The following is a 16,513-nucleotide window of genomic DNA, read 5'->3' as shown; positions in this document are numbered from 1 at the left end:
ACCTGTTTTAGTTCTCAGCCATTGCTTAAATATGTGTGTGTGTGTGTGTGTGTGTGTGTGTGTGTGTGTGTGTGTGTGTGTGTGTGTGTGTGTGTGTGTGTGTGTGTGTGTGTGTGTGTGTGTGTGTGTGTGTGTGTATTAGTGCTGTCAAACGATTAATCGTGTTCGAAATAAATGTTTTTGTTGCATAATGTGTGTTTTGTGTATATTTATGTACATTTAAATACACACATATAGTGTATATATTCTTAATATTTCTATCTATATTTCTATTTATATTAGAAATAAATATATTTAATACATATGTGCGTGTGTTTATATATACATAATAAATATACACAAAACACTCATTATGCAAACAAAAACGTTTATTTTGGATGCATTTAATCGCGATTAATTGTGGTTATTATATACACACGTACAGTTAAGTGTCTGAGAACTCTTCTTTTTCGCATGGGATATAGCTTTGACAGAATTCTCTGGTTTTCTGGTGAACGGTTCATTCTGTGTTGAGCAGAAAGAGAGAGAGAGAGCGGATGAGAGCGTGTAGTTTTGCTAGTTAAACCATGAGCTATTTTTCTCCTCACCCTGCAGCCTATTTGATTTCAATAACACTTAATAGAGAAAACACACACACACACACGCAGGTCATGTGACAGCGTCTTCTCTGCCTCTCCGGGTCATTTTCTGTTTTCACCTCAAGCTTAATGAATTCAGTGCATCGATCGGCTTGATGATTCACTCTGTGATATTCGTATTATTAAGCCTGAGTATTTCTAGCTTCCAGTCAAAAACACATTTGGTGGCTCCTAGGGGGAATCTGTAGCTCTGTAGGAGAAAGCAGGGCGGTCTCTCTGAGTTGTGAAGATGTCTTGTGAGGCGGAGGTGTCACTGGGATGAAATTCAGTCAAACAGGGCCCAAAACCATTGTGAAAGAGAAGCATACTTTTAAAAAGAAAGCACATTATAAACACAATGTTACATCTAAAATAAAGGTTTTTGTTTACATAACACGTGCATGTACTGTATATATTTATTATGTATATATGAATTCACACGCATGCATAAATATATATATATGTGTGTGTGTGTGTGTGTGTGTTTTTTATATTTAATTTAAATTATATTAATATAAATACATTCCTGTAAATATTTTCTAAACATGCTGCATGCATGCGTGTACAAAATAAACATACATAGAAAAAAATATTTTGGATGCAGCTAATTGTTTAAGAGCACTAATTATCATTTAAAACTAATTATTATTGATTGAACGTTACTTTTGATCCACTTAATTAAGTGCAATACATTTCATTACTTCTGCCGTCTTTTGAAATATGGTTAAAGTGCTGCTGCTCACAAGTATTTAACGCTAAACTAAAACGTTCTTCAATGTCATTTGTGTCAAAACTTTTATGTATTGCAATACATTTGTAAATACACATGTGTTATAATGAATGCGGTGTCCATTCAATGTAATAAAACACTGGAGTTAATAATAGTCAAGCACTTTACATGCTTTATGTGCTTTAGCTCTAAAGAGCTGTTTCGCTCTGTGTGTGAGTGTGTGAGTGAGTGTGTGTGTGTGTGTGTGTGTGTGTGTGTGTGTGTGTGTGTGTGTGTTTAGGTTTAGGTTGCTTAAAGTGAGTTCTCATGGAGCACTTGACAGATGCACGGATGCATACTTGATTTGCATGATATACAGTAACTCACAAACCCTTGGGCTACTTTTTTTGTTCATGCAATGAGGAAAGCTTCGTTATTTTCGGACAATAACAACAGACGAACTCAAAAAAATCTAAAATAATTAGGACATTAGATCCAAGCGATCCAAGCAGTAACCCTGCACAGTGGTGATTTCACTGCAGGAAAAATAGTAACGTTAAACAGTGTTGTTTTTATTGTGTGTACTGTTCATTAAGGAGAAAGACAGCGAGAAGAGGAGCGGAATGGATTATTGTGTTGATCTCAGCGTTTCTCCTGACTGTGGCAGACACAGATCAGTGCTGTTATAGATCAGCTCAGAAAATCAATCTGGAGAAGAATACTAACGACCTTTAGATCTCTGAATCCCTTCAAACAGGAGCCAATCATGTCCACTAAGACCACACAGCCTGAGAGAAGAGCCAGCTGGGCCGCTGCTGGACGCACACACACACACACACACACACACACACACGTTGGGTTTCTATGTTTTAAGGCATTTTATAATGTAACTGTATTTTCTAATCACCAATCCTGCACCTAAACCTACTCTACTACTACTAGATATTCAAAAAAACTGCATTTTGTGCGATTTACGGGTTTATTTCCCCCCCTTTACCAGGCCCACACATCACACACTTTCTCTCTCACTCACACACACACACATACATTAGTTTTTGTGGTTTAAGGGGACTCTTAATAGGCGGACTGCACAAACTGTGTGAGCTATCGCCCTACAGGAAACTTTCTGCATTTTTACTTTCCCAAAAAAACTCACTCTGTATGAAATATAATCTTTTTGGAAAATGCAGACATGGAGCAATGCCCTCATAAGTCACATTCTCTTTGCAATATGTCTTTAGATGTCTAAATAATATAACACAGCCTTATGTTGTTTTACATTATCACAACATAAGCCCTTCCACTAAAAGATAACACTAAATATTTCTTCTTCAATACATTTTTCACATTTAAATTCATTCCTATTTTTCTTTAGGACATTACCATGTATGTCTGAGAATGTTATACACATAATACATAGTGCACACTATAATGTACAATTTTTAATATTGCTCAATTGGGGTCAGTAAGTTTTTACTCGTTTTTTTTTTTTTTCAGAAAAGATGTATTAAGTTGATTAAGGGCGACAGTAAAGGCTTTTATTTTGTCACGGTACGTTCTATAAAACTTAGCATTCATCAAAAATCCTGAACAAAATATAAAGCAGCAAAACCTTTTTCAACAATAATAATCAGTGCTTCTTGAAGAGCAAATCAGTATATTAATATGATTTCTGAAGGATCGTGTGACGCTGGGGTCCAGAAGATGAGAATTCAGCTTTACTATCACAAAAATAAATTGCATTTCAAAATGTATTCAGAAAACTGTATGAATAATTAAAAAAATAAATTTTAAATGATAAAAATTGTCAAAAAAAAAGAAATCTTACCAAACCCAAAATATATATATATATATATATATATATATATATATATATATATATATATATATATATATATATATATACTGAAAGTATTCATTAAAAACATATCAGAGGTAGGTCCTGTGATGGTAAATATAATAAAAATCATATATCATACGACAGTGGTATATCGCATCAGTCAAGCGGTTGATAGTATGTTAAAAAAGCCTCCTGTGAAATCTCTTCCTGAAAGTGTGTGTGAAGCAGAAGCATGTCGGCCTATCTGCATGTGCAGGGCTGTCTTTATGTATTGATGTAGCACACACATTAGCGCGCGTGCGTGTGTGTGTGTGTGTGTGTGTTTCTCCCTGTTGCCAGTGCTGTCAGCGTGCTGAACGCCTCTCACAGCTTGTCAAAGGTGTTGACCAGAACCCGCACGAGGCTTTTTCCTCTCTAACAACTGCACAACACACACACACTCACACTCACACAGCTCCATAGGTGCCCACTGCTCTGACAGGATGTGCTGCTGGCACAAATTGTAATTCATAAAGGTTAAGGGGGTCAATGCCTTTTATCAGCCGCCCGTGTGTGTGAGAGTGTGTGCTGTCTGATGAGGGCCGCATGCAAATACACCCTCTCAAGATGTTCAGCTCGCTGAAGGGGGAAGGGTGCGTAGTAAAGAAAAAAAACAGACAGTCGAGCATGAGAATGAGGCGCAGGAGTGCTGAGAGGACCATAAAGAACTGGAAATATAGACTCGAGAAAGTGATCAAGAGGGTAAACAGAGGATAAACGTGATCGCGCCGACATTGAAGGAGAGAGACTAACTGCAAGTCTGACGATTAAACATGCATATATTGTTCCCTGGTGAATAATCTGTCTTACAGGCTTCCTCATAAAAGCACTTTTCTGCTCATTTGGGCTGTTTTCCTTCTTTAAAATGTTTATATGAAAAAAAACAAAAACCCTAATACATTTTAAAAACTAAAACGTTACATAGATGAAACAATGAAAATGAGGCACATACACATGAAATCCAATTTCCATGATAAAACAAAAAAAACGTATAGCATGAAATAAACATAAAAATGTGTGTTATTTTCACCATTGTCCTTTTTAATGTTTGTATGCGTTTATGTATTTTAATTTTTTACTTTTTAAAAAAGTTTTTTGTTTAAATTTTTATTAAAATGTGTGTGTGTGTGTGTGTGTGTGTGTGTGTGTGTGTGTGTGTGTGTGTGTGTGTGTGTGTGTGTGTGTGTGATTGATCACACCAAATTCTTATATATATATATAAAACATAAGGATACATTTTTTCTAAATATATATACACATGCATGTCTTTGTATTTATATATGCACACTAAATACAGTACACACCTATATATGGAAAAAATATATTTTATAATTTAATTCTGTGTAGTTTTTGTTTCCGTTTAGCAAAAACGGTGAGAATCTGTCGCTACAAGCTAAAAGGTACATCTTATTTACCTGTAAAATGTACATTTTAGTACCTTAAACGTACATATAAGTACCTAAAGTGTACATGTTGGTGTCTTTTGAAAGGGCACCTCCCAAGTGACAGATTCAAACCAGACAGACAGAGACGGTTTGGTTTTTATGGTTTGCTGACAATATAGGATCCTGTTGAGTGCGTTATAGCATACGGTGTACTACTGTTTAGTGCACAAATTGGTAAATGTAGTCTGTAGTCATCTCGGTACTCTGCACATACAGAAAAGTACTTAGCGTAGCACACAGACCGTGTGTTACAGGAATAGTGTGAGTATGTGGCGGTGCTCACTGACCCCCTCTGCTGGAAAGGGGCATGGGAACGGACGAGGCACGCTCGACCTGGTCCTAGATACACACGTTTTTTGTTGACCCTGCAACAACATTTGAATCCAAAAATGTGGTCTTGACCATATCTCTACACCTAAACCTAACCGTCCTCATGAGTGATGCCAAAATCTGATTTACTGATGAATGACACTGATGTGCAAAAAACAAACGCTGATTGCAAGCCTGAACTTCACAAAAACCGCTAACGTCTTCTTCAAATCTGATCGGCTAATCACAGTGTCAGCAAAGATGTTGATCCAAAAACATTTACAGAAGAAATTAAACAGTGCTATAAAATAGACTTGAATGCTTTTGATTGGAATGTCATTTTCTAGTATATTTTGAACATCAAAAAAAATAAACAGCCCATCAAGCTATTGTTCAGTTACTCAAATAATGAACAAACTTCATAAACCTTTAATAGACTTTACTACAGGGTTCCATTGATTAATGTTAGTTAACCTGAATTAACAATGAAAAATACATCTAAAGCATTTATTAATCTACATTAATATTAGTGTCTGCACTGGCTAGTGAAATGAACTGGATTCAAGCTAACATGCTCTAAGGGATTGTTATCATTATTAACTGCTGAAAAAAAAATCCCATAACAAATGCATTGCTTATTATTAGTTAATGTTATTAATGCATTAACATCAAGTAATGGGATCGTAACATATTAACATGCCTTCATGAAATGCACCTTCTATTCAGTTAGATGCATGTATTATTATAACGTTGTAAAAAAAAGTGTAATTAAAAAACTTGTCAGAATTTCAACATTTTATGTCATAATTGTGATTTACCAAAGCACTTATTATGTGGCAGAAACGGACTTCATGCTTCTTTGATAAATACAATTATTAGATACTTAATTATCTTAGTCCCAGTCTCACAGACAGGGCTTAGACTAAGCCAGGATTAGGCCGTACTTCAATTAGGACATTTAAGTCATTTTTTTATAAATACGCCTTAGAAAGAAATCATTACCGGTGCGCATCTTGAGACAAAACATAGGCCCTGGCGTGTTTTAAAGTCAGTCAGTGTGAGTCTCTCACGTTTTAAAACGTGTAACGACCCAGAAGCAGCACACAATAGTAAGCGTGCGTGTGATTGAGAGGCTCTCACCTGTACTGATCACACCTGAGGAGGACGTCCTGCTCTCGTTACCTGCAGCTCCTCACAGCCCGTGGCACCCGCGGGCCATTCATCACCTTCAAGCAGACTTAATACTGCACGTGGATCTGTCCGGCTCCGGCAGGCGCTCAGTGACAGCTGCTCTGGGACACAAAGCACAGAAATATATCTTCTGCATTTGCATGCCTGGGGTTTTCTTGCTGTTGTTTTTTTTTATTCGCCGAACGGATCTAAATGCATTTTGAATGATTCACGCATTTGCATTTTTAAATCATTAATAATAAGACTACGCATTAAATAATGAGGTCACTATTGCTCAAAACGCAGAAGCTCATGTCCGTCAGACAAGCTTGATCTTGATTCAAGCCATAATTATTCAAATAAATAATAAATACATTATTAATATTCAAAAAGCGTGATTTTTTTTAAATGTGGCAGAGCTGGACTTTCATGAAATGAAGCAGTTATGGATTTTACAATGATCTTCGAGTTCTGTAGGCTATATATTCTTGTAACGCAATCCAGATTTATATGCAGCTCAAACATTTTTTGATGCTTCTAACCTCAAAAACAATCCTCAAATAAAAAAGATGGTTCTAGATCATTTTTTGTTTGTTTGTTTTGCGTGACCACTTCTGATTTCTTACGTCTCCGTGTTATGTTTATTTAAATAATAATTAATAATGAAGGTAAGTAATAATAAACAGTTTAATTTTCATAGGAACTTTTTTTTAAAACTTTAAAGCAGCTTTCGATCTCAAAAATACAATTGTGACCCTGTACCACAAAACCAATCGTGATCTTAATTTTTTTTTTTTGTCAAATTGAGTTTTATACATCTGAAAGTTGATTGATTGCATTGATGTATGGTTTGTTATGATAGGACAATATTTGTCAGAGACACAAATATATATAAAAAATCACCTTTAAAGTTGTCCAAATGACGTTCTAAGCAATGCATATTAAGAATCAAAAATTACGTTTTGATATATTTACGGTGAGAAATTATCTTTATATCCTCATTTTTTTTGGCATATAACAAAAATCAATCATTTTGACTCATAGGCTACCAGTGCGACTTATGACTGATTTTGTTCTTCCAGCGTCCAATTATGGAAATACATTATTATATTGGCGTAGCCTATTTATGATAAAAGTCAGAACTGTTTATTTCTGTGGCTTTGTAAATTGTCTCTGAGCTCTTTCCAATAAAGCTCGAAAGCGGAGACCTAGCGTTGACGTCACGCCAATATCCGGGTCCTCGCGCGGTGTCGCTTGTGCGCAGGCGCAGTTCAGCCGGCGGTTCGACCTCTGCTTTCGGTGAGTTGGGAAGAAATAACCGGGTTCGCGTAAATCTACGTTCATCTTCGGCCCGCGTGATCTCAGAGCTGCGGGTTTGATCGGGATAGAGCTGGCACGCGCTTCCGTGGCGCGCGACAGTCCTATTTCCGCAGCTGTTGTATAAATCCTCTCTGACCTCTTATTTTGTATTGCAGAAGTCCCAGGCCGCTCAAAATCACTCTCCTCTCAAAATGTTCACCTGCGCGAAGTTCGTCTCCACACCAGCCCTGGTGAGTGAAGCCTCCTTCGGGGAAAACGCCGTCTTTTTCGCGCTTCAGCAGCAGCAGTGTGTGAAAGAAAGCGGCCTGCGGAGGCTCGCCTTGGCGTCAGTGACGTCCGTTCATTCATTCGTCTCGAGACGCGTTTAAAAGCGTTCGAACTAAACGCCACGCGCTGCTACGGTTTACCTTTGACCTTTTGGTTTAATTTCAAAGTTTTGAGCTCGCAAAACGCTTGACAGGTTAAGGTCAAACCCTGGGCTGGTTAACAACACACTAATCTAGTCGGTCTCCTGTGTTAGTGGATGCTTTTGCCATTATTTGTCTGATTTTTATTTTTATTTTTTGTTATATTGAATTTGCGTAAATCTACGCCTTGTCCTGTTGCACATCTTGATGAATTGTAGTTATTTGAGAAAGCATCGCATGGAGTTGTCTTCACCAAGGGCACAATGGAGGTTAGCAGTCCGTTGTAATAGACGGGTCGTTGGTTTCGGCTTTGTTAGTTAACACTTAACACAGTTACGGTGATGAGTTTTGAAGGATCTGTCCTGTTTGAAGGCTGTTTAATATTCCTCATGTAAACGTGTCTTCATAATTTAGTGGCCTCACCATACATCTGTCCATCAGCCAACCTTAAGCCATAACCTGAGTACATCATTTATAAACAAGCTTTTTCCAGAACACATGCCTTTCAACGTTCACCGCTTTTTGAATTCACCAATTTTTCACAGAATTCAAAATTAATACGCTTTTTTTTGGTTTGTGTTTGTTTTAGGTGCGTGCTGGATCCAGGTCCCTGTACAGGCCGGTTTCTGCCGCTGTGCTTTCCAGACCGGAGATCAAGCCTGAGGTGATTGTCAAACCTGCCTTTTGGCCTTGTATGTCTTTCTTCGTTTGTGGTAACTCTTAAAGTTCGTGCTTTGTGGATGAAGTACAAGGCATCAGAGTAAAAGAACACGGAGAGAAACCGTAACTTTCTCGTCTGGTCCACTGCAAGCATGTTCATGCAGATATAAAAACAGTCATCACTTTTTGCATGATTACGTTGTTCTAAATACTTTGTAAGCCTAAATTTAAATTTGTTCATGTTAAGTGTGTGTGTGTAAATATACAAATTATATATTGAAAATATTTACATTTATTTACAAGTCTGTATTTATATATTCATTAAGTTAATTTTAAATTAAGTTTATATATTACATGTTTTTCTGATGTGAACCCATTCAAGTGATTTTAACTATATAAATGATAAATGTATGCAGAACACAAACTTAGTTTGGATGCATTTGATGGCACTAATGTATATACAAAACTTATTTTCTTAAATTTGTGCATTCATGCCTTTTTTTATATATAGATAGATGTGGTTGTGATTAATTGTTGCCTATGATTTATATCACAACACTTAATTTTTAAATTTCTTAATTTTGGTAATCTGGACTTTCCTGCGAATGACAGAAACCTCACATTTCATTAATGTTAACATTAATAATTTAGTTAAAATTCACAATGTAATCATCATTTTTTGTGCGACTGTCTCTTTAAGGCATTTGAAATAATTGTAATAACTTCTGTGCTGGTGGAGTGCCTGACAGTCTGTCACTGAATCGTGTTTGAGCTCTCTGGCTGTTGCTGTTGTGGGACAGCAGGTGGCAGGCGAACACTCGGGTCCTGTAGAGGTCAAGCCAGTCCTCTCTTGTCTTGTAGGTCAGCGGCTCTGTGCTGTCTCAGTCGGCCCTCGCTCAGGTGGCCCTCAGGAGCTTCCAGACCAGTGCTGTGAGCCGTGACATCGACACCGCTGCCAAGTTCATCGGAGCGGGAGCTGCCACCGTGGGAGTGGCTGGATCCGGTGCGGGAATCGGAACCGTGTTCGGGAGCCTTATCATCGGATACGCCAGGTAAAGAGATGCTGACATTAATTTCACTTAATATATCAAGACTTCACTTGCCAAAATGGACATGTTTTTTTCATCGTGCATTCCATTTATTCTCAATCAAAATGCAATTTTGATTAGGTTTGGGGGAAAAACCCATTGTAAACATAAACATATTTGAAAATGTAAAAAAATAAAATAAACTATATATATATATATATATATATATATATATATATATATATATATATATATATGTACATGTAAAAAAACAGTGATATTGTAAAATTATAATTCAATGTTTTCTATGAGTATTTTAAAATCTCTTTTTCCTGTGAACAAAGCTCAACCATCATTACTCTATTCTTGAGTGTCACGTGATCCTTCAGAAATCATTTTATTATGCTGATATACTGATCACGAGACGTTTCACGTAATGCTGAAAATATTAATAGGTAGATATTATAATATTGTAATGTAACAGTGTGCGCTGTATTATTTCCAGCAATGCATTATGGGTCTTGCGCTGTCCAGATGTTTGCACATCTCTCCATGCAGGCAATATTTAGTAAGACTGTTATGCGTTTGTTTTGCAGGAACCCATCTCTAAAGCAGCAGCTCTTCTCTTACGCCATCCTGGGTTTTGCTCTGTCTGAAGCCATGGGGCTCTTCTGTTTGATGGTCGCTTTCTTGATCCTGTTCGCCATGTGAAAATCTGCTAGTTACCTAACATTGCATAACATTTAGCACACTTTCGAATTACGTATTTTTGCTGTTGCTTCCAAAACTGCTGTCGGTCTCTGCGAAAAGAGAAAGCGTATGAATATAAAGTCTGAAATCATGAAACAATTAAATATTGTTCAACTGTTTAAACCCTGTTCATGCCCACCGAATGAGAAAAGCAACAGCTCCGTCGGTGCTACTTGCATATCAAGCTGAAACTCACCATGGATATAAAGAACCTGATAGCACTTTCTCTACATCAGTATAGGGGTAATGTTGTGTGTGTAGAGCCTGTAAGGGTCCATTCAGGGTTAAACTGCTGGTTGATAGTGTGACTGTAAATTTATAGCAGTTGGTTGAAAGCCAATTAAAACCTCAGTTGCTTTTGTAAATTGCATTAAATAAATCTAGATCACAGTTTACCGTATTTTTGTGTTGTCTGTATTTTTTATTCACGTGATATTACTTGCACTGAATTCATGGTGTACCAACACACAGTAAAAGACGTTATGGATGTAGCAGTATGAAATAATTAGCTTATTATGTAATTATATATGTGTGTGTGTGTATATATATATATATATATATATATATATATATATATATATATATATATACACATTTTAAATGATCTATTTTTTGCGCAGTGCATAAAAAAATGTGTTAAATCCGATATACAGTTTCAAAACCAGAGCTCATCACTCGCGAGATTTGAAGCGTGAAGAGGTCAGCGCAGCATTTAATCATCGCGAGATTCGAGTTTAAAGGGCTTGGCTCTGGGTTGAGCCGAGTACCTTATTCTCGCGAGAGTCTCATCTAAGAAGAGTTTAGCGGAGTTTCTAACTCTCGCGAGAGGTGCTATAAGTGGGCTTTGGCTCTTCAGGGTTCAGCCTGCGGGTGAGTAAGCGCGTCAACGCACAGTAATTATAAACAAACACGCTTTTCTACACAAGCTTGCGAGTGATTAGCGGAGTCGTCTGAATGTGTACCACCATAAAATGCAGTTTCATGACGCATTCAAAGCTTGTCGGTGTTTCTTTGTTGTTAATATGGCGACGCATGCTAGCAGCTAGCTGAGGTCCCATTGAAATGAACGAGAGATTAGGCTAAGCATTGATTAGCCTGCTGAGACAGATGTAAACAATGTGTTTGTGATTGTACAGTCCCAGTGTCGCTGGAGGAGATACACTAGAGAAATGCGCTTTGGGTTTTTCTCTGTGGGTTTATAGGGATTTAAAGCAGAAAGTGACAATAGGTTGTGCTGTAATCAATGAACCTCAGCCTGGTCAAAACAGCACATTTCATTACTGTATGTGGTGGTTTAATAAACGCATAAAGGCCAGTACCAAGTGTTTAAATTTGTAGTGATATATTTGCTTTTAAGTTTATAAAAGCCTTATTTATGCACTGGCAAACCTTTGGCAACTTGGTCTGACACAACAGAAATCATTAAGCTCTTAGTAACTGTACTCACTCTGTAGCACAAAATAACACCAATATTTGTATATACATCACATGCTTTTGTTCTTAGGTGTGGCTTTTAATCAAGTTGTTGACTTTTTTTTTTCTTCCTGTGATCAGGTGGCAGACTGAAGCTGTGAATATGAGTGATGATAAACCGTTTCTTTGCACTGCTCCTGGCTGCGGACAGGCACGTGATCGCTGTTACACACTTAAAGCGCTATAATATATTTTAAACGAACACTCCAATGAAGCTGCATGCTTTTTTTATTTCATACTACGGATGCATGGTTCATGCATCTGCTTAACGACTGTCTGTCTGCAACAGCGATTCACAAATGAAGACCACCTGGCAGTGCATAAACACAAGCATGAGATGACCCTGAGATTTGGTCCAGCACGCAATGACAGTGTCATCATCGCTGGTGAGTCTGAAAAGTCAGCGGTTCGCTATAAAAGCAGGTGAACATGAGCTGTTATTATTCATGGCTTTATGGGCTTCTGTTGCAGACCAGACACCGACACCGACCCGCTTCCTGAAGAACTGCGAAGAGGTCGGGCTGTTTAACGAGCTCACCAGCCCGTTCGAGCATGACTTTAAAAAGGCCACGGAAGATGATGTTAAAAAGGTAAAGACGTGCGATCGTTTTGCAAATAAACTGTCATTCAAAGATTTGCGGTTTATACGATTTTTTTTTTTAATGTTTTTGAAATTTTCCGTCCTATTTTGCATGATTCGTACACTTAAAATGATGTGAAATTGTGAATATAATAAAGATTATGGAGATTATGTAAAAAAAAAAAAAAAAAAACTGAAAATGTCAGCATAACTATTAAAATCTAAAATGTAACATAACAAACAAAAAATAGTGCTGTCGAACAATTAATGACATCCAAAATAAGTTTTTATTTAAATAATATGTGTGTATAGTGCATGTTTATTATGCACTCTATATATAAATACCAACACATTTAAGAATTTTATATATATATATATATATATATATATATATATATATATATATAGTTATAGTTAAAAAGTAGATTCCTCTGCGTGTAATCAAACATTGATCTACGTGTTGTTATTGCAGTTGCCTCTGGACTTGTCTCCTCTTGCGACTCCTGTTGTTCGAAACAAAATAGAGGAGCACACACCCATTGCGTCCCACCGAGACAGTCCCCTTCCTCACCCCGAGTCAACAACCGCTGACGACAAGGTGAGGTTTAGGACTCTGCTGGACAGAGAGCTGCATGAACGCTTGCAGTAATGCATAGGACTTTTTTTATAGGTCCTCTGTGTGGTTAGTTAGTTGAAGGTTTTTAGTCCGAATGTTTCATTCAAATGAACTTGTAGTAGAGCAGTGTTAGGGGAAAGTCCACCTCGATGATCCTGGGCTCATATTGTGGAGTAATTCATAGTTTGTGGGTCTTCCCTGCCTAAATGTTTTAGTAGTCCAGGTTTGTGTGACTAACTCCGCCCCTTATTTCACAAGAGAACGGCGTTTGCCGCTTGATGTAGCTTGTCCCAGAGGTACTGGCTTTTAGATGAAAATACATTTCTTTATAGAGATGCAAGAACATGTTTCCTCCTACCCATCGCTCTATGAAGAAATCTCTTTGTTTTCAGGACTGTGTGAGAAAGATGATGCTTACTTCCTAAGTCAGCAAATATGCTGATTCTGATTTTAAGATTGAAGCTGTAACAGTTTTAATAAATAAACATCCACTCTAAGCGCTCTGTGATCTCGAGAAGCATGTGTTTTTTTTAACTCGCTGACTCTAATGTGAACTGAATGCTGAAAATATACATATTTCCTAGTTACAGTTACCATACGGTTCAAAAGTTTGGGAGTCAGTATTTGAATTTTTTATTTTTTTTTAATTTGCATAAACCTTAATATTTGATCAATAAATTGATACAGTTGTGTTAGAAAAGTATTTTTTTTTTAACTTTCTCAGAGAATCCTGAAAAAAATGCATCACCATTTCCACAAGAAGTTTCAAAATTGATAATGATCAGAATCATAATGATTTCTGAAGGATCGTGTGACTCTGAAGACTGGAGTAGTGATGCTGGAAATTCAGCATTGCCTCACAGAAATAAATGGGATTTTAAAATATTAAAGTGAAACATAATTTCAAATTTTATTATATATTTATATGTAATTCTATATATCAAATAAATGCAGCCTTGGAAAGCATACAAGACTTAAAGCATTAAAAGAAACTACTCCCAGTGTAGATTTGTGTGAGCCGTTGATGCAGCTTGGCTCTCGTGTGGTGTTTTCAGGAGGTTTCTTTGCAGCCGGCCTCTCTGCCTCCATCCACTATAGTCCGTCCTGCCTCCCTCCAAGTCCCCAGTGTACTACTGGCCAGCAATGAGGCTGGTGTTGTTATTCAGCAAGCTCTCCCATCTCCGACATCTAGCTCTGTTATAACCCAGGTCCCATCCTCTAGTAGACCGATAGTGTAAGTAACTTCTAAATGTTACTTATTCTGCTCCTCTCTTAGTTTGCCATCATTTTTTTTTTACCTTTTACGCCTCATCCGGTGTTTGGTTTTCGTCACTCATTTACTTGGATAATTTATGATTTTAGTTTCAGTTGCTTGTGATCCATGTGCCTTTACGTTTACATCATAGAACTGACAAGTGCTCGACCATCAGACAGGTTTTGTTTTCTTTCACACAACAATTGAAGAGAAAATTCTAGCTGTTGTTTTTTATGTTTCTATCACTTAAAGTCAACATGAACACAAAATGATTGACACTGTTAATACACTTTTTTTATTTTTGTTGGCATGATTTATCACAAAAAAGTTTAATGTTTTAAGTTGTTGCTGTTGTAATTAAAATGTAATAATTGCCCTCAACACCTTTCTAACAATATTTAAAGTTGTTTGCAGTAGTGTGTGTGTGTGTGTGTACTTAATACATACACACCAGTACATATTATGCAAACAAAAAATGGATGCAATTAAAAAATTGGATACGACTATGACAGCACTAATAATACATAATATACACACATAATATATATGTAAATAAAAACTAAAATGAAATTAAAAATATATGTAATATTTTATATAAATTAAATATAGAAATATAATAAATATCAAATAAATTGCAAATAAATAAATTTTTACCATTTTAATATATTTTTTGATGGAAACATTTTTTCCCCTCATGCCACATTACAAAAAAAAACCGTGCAATCGTTGTTTCATGTTGACTTTAAAGCATGTATAGCTTGGTTTTGTAGCTTTTTTTATGTTACAAGCCCATGCAAATAAATTCTGTACTACAGTTACATTAATGTGACATTTGTTACTGTTATTGTTTCCCCGTCTCTCTGTCTGTCTTCAGTCCGGTGTCCGGCACGTTTCCGGTTCTGCTCCAGCTGCCTAACGGTCAGACGATGCCAGTCGCCATTCCAGCCACCATCGCCAGCTCTAGCGTACACATACCCACTGCCATCCCTGTGAGTGTCCCACACACACACTCCTCTCTCTGTAGTGTGCATAGAAGGCTCCTGGACAGCGGGTTTACAACATTAACGGACAGTTCACTCAGAAATGAAAAGTCCTCCTAAACCAGGGTTTCTCAAATCTTACCCTGCAGAGCTTAGCTCCAACCCTGATATAACTCATCTACCTGTGATTTATTTATTTATTTATTTTTTAATGATCATGTTCCGGTGGATCTCGACTCTTTGAGGGTCCAGATTTGAGGATCACTGTCCTAAACCCTTACAACCTTTTTTCATCTTCAGAACACAAATTAAGATATTTTCCATGAAATTCGAGAGCAACACAAATAGCACGTTTAAGGCCCAGAAAGGTGGTCGGATATTGTTAAAATAGTCCACGTGACATCAGTGCTACGAAACACTGTTTGCAGAAGTCGATGCTTTGACATTTCAGTGCGCAAAAAAAGTATTCTAGACTGATGCACTATTTTAAGTCATGAAACTTGCGGGATCCATTAAGTATACAAAGACCTCTTCTGTATCGAAAGGTCAAAGAAAATTTGGTTTCTCACGTCATGAACTCTTTAATGACAGCATATTCTTTTTCGGGTAAGCTAACCCTTCAAATCAGTGATGACCAGCAACTTATTCATTTTCAAAGAGATCATTACATGGTAAATGTTTTTTTTCTTGCCTTTTTTTTTTAAGTGCTACTGGCTACGCAGATGCCAACTTTCTCAAATTAAACTCTTTCCCCAAACCCACACTGTTCAACACTAATAGGTCATTCAGAAATTGACGTGGTGTCGGAGGCATAGCCGTGTGAGCGTCCTTAACATATGCTGGGCATATTGGGCATCCTTTCCCAGCCCTGCTGCACTCTCTCCTCTCCCATAGTTTCCAATGTCTCTTTGTACCTGTTACTTATTTAAAAAAAAAAAAAAGGACCAAACTTTTTGACACGATTTTGCATAACAAAACAGGTACTTCTGAAATTTCAAAAGACTGCTACACAGCCACAAACACCATAAAGCTTTACACATTTTATTCTGAGTTTCAGTAAATGTTCTTTTTGGATTGAGCAGGATGTTGGGAGTACAGAGAGGTACAGTGTTTAGTGCAGTGATATCTTTTTCCATGATATAACCTAATTCTAAGAGTAAGGGAGAGGGTGGGTATTAACTGGATAACAGTGTAAGAACTAGAATTAATTCTGTCTATGAAGGATGTGGCATTGAATTTCTAAACAAATGTATATTAGAAGCGGCCTGATTTAGTCAAATGCCTTACAAAATCACCAGCAATGCCTTGGAGTTTT

The 16,513-nt window shown here is 37.0% G+C and overlaps 2 protein-coding genes across 4 annotated transcripts in view; both read left to right on the top strand.

Moving 5' to 3' along the window:
* Window positions 1-7,322: 7,322 nt before the first annotated feature.
* atp5mc3a (ATP synthase membrane subunit c locus 3a) lies at window positions 7,323-10,694 on the top strand. The gene is made up of 5 exons (XM_043249669.1): window positions 7,323-7,428; window positions 7,605-7,679; window positions 8,446-8,520; window positions 9,378-9,568; window positions 10,141-10,694. Exons 2-5 carry the CDS (start codon window positions 7,641-7,643, stop codon window positions 10,253-10,255), a joined length of 420 nt encoding a protein of 139 aa, XP_043105604.1. The 5' UTR covers window positions 7,323-7,428; window positions 7,605-7,640; the 3' UTR covers window positions 10,256-10,694.
* A 401-nt stretch (window positions 10,695-11,095) lies between these two features.
* Window positions 11,096-16,513, top strand: part of atf2 (activating transcription factor 2) — a 20,578-nt gene continuing 15,160 nt past the window's right edge. Inside the window, exons 1-7 of one of the 3 annotated variants that reach the window (XM_043249307.1) lie at window positions 11,096-11,164; window positions 11,849-11,918; window positions 12,057-12,153; window positions 12,239-12,357; window positions 12,820-12,945; window positions 14,019-14,197; window positions 15,093-15,207. In XM_043249307.1, coding sequence (XP_043105242.1) covers window positions 11,871-11,918; window positions 12,057-12,153; window positions 12,239-12,357; window positions 12,820-12,945; window positions 14,019-14,197; window positions 15,093-15,207 — 684 coding nt within the window. In that variant the 5' untranslated portion in view covers window positions 11,096-11,164; window positions 11,849-11,870. The remainder of the gene's footprint in view (window positions 11,165-11,848; window positions 11,919-12,056; window positions 12,154-12,238; window positions 12,358-12,819; window positions 12,946-14,018; window positions 14,198-15,092; window positions 15,208-16,513) is intronic. The other 2 variants (XM_043249305.1, XM_043249304.1) reach the window with 2 other exon arrangements.

The sequence above is a fragment of the Puntigrus tetrazona genome, chromosome 9 (genome assembly GCF_018831695.1).
Source record: "Puntigrus tetrazona isolate hp1 chromosome 9, ASM1883169v1, whole genome shotgun sequence".
Taxonomy (NCBI): Eukaryota; Metazoa; Chordata; class Actinopteri; order Cypriniformes; family Cyprinidae; genus Puntigrus; species Puntigrus tetrazona.
This window is presented reverse-complemented; position numbering and strand designations above follow the sequence as displayed.

What these genes read in the sequence shown, in the direction of transcription:
- atp5mc3a (XM_043249669.1), top strand. Translation starts at nt 7,641, where the DNA reads ATGTTCACCTGCGCGAAGTTCGTCTCCACACCAGCCCTG. An exon ending in GACCGGAGATCAAGCCTGAG is followed by an intron (nt 8,521 to 9,377) that starts GTGATTGTCAAA and finishes CTTGTCTTGTAG; the next exon opens with GTCAGCGGCTCTGTGCTGTC. An exon ending in CTTATCATCGGATACGCCAG is followed by an intron (nt 9,569 to 10,140) that starts GTAAAGAGATGC and finishes TTTGTTTTGCAG; the next exon opens with GAACCCATCTCTAAAGCAGC.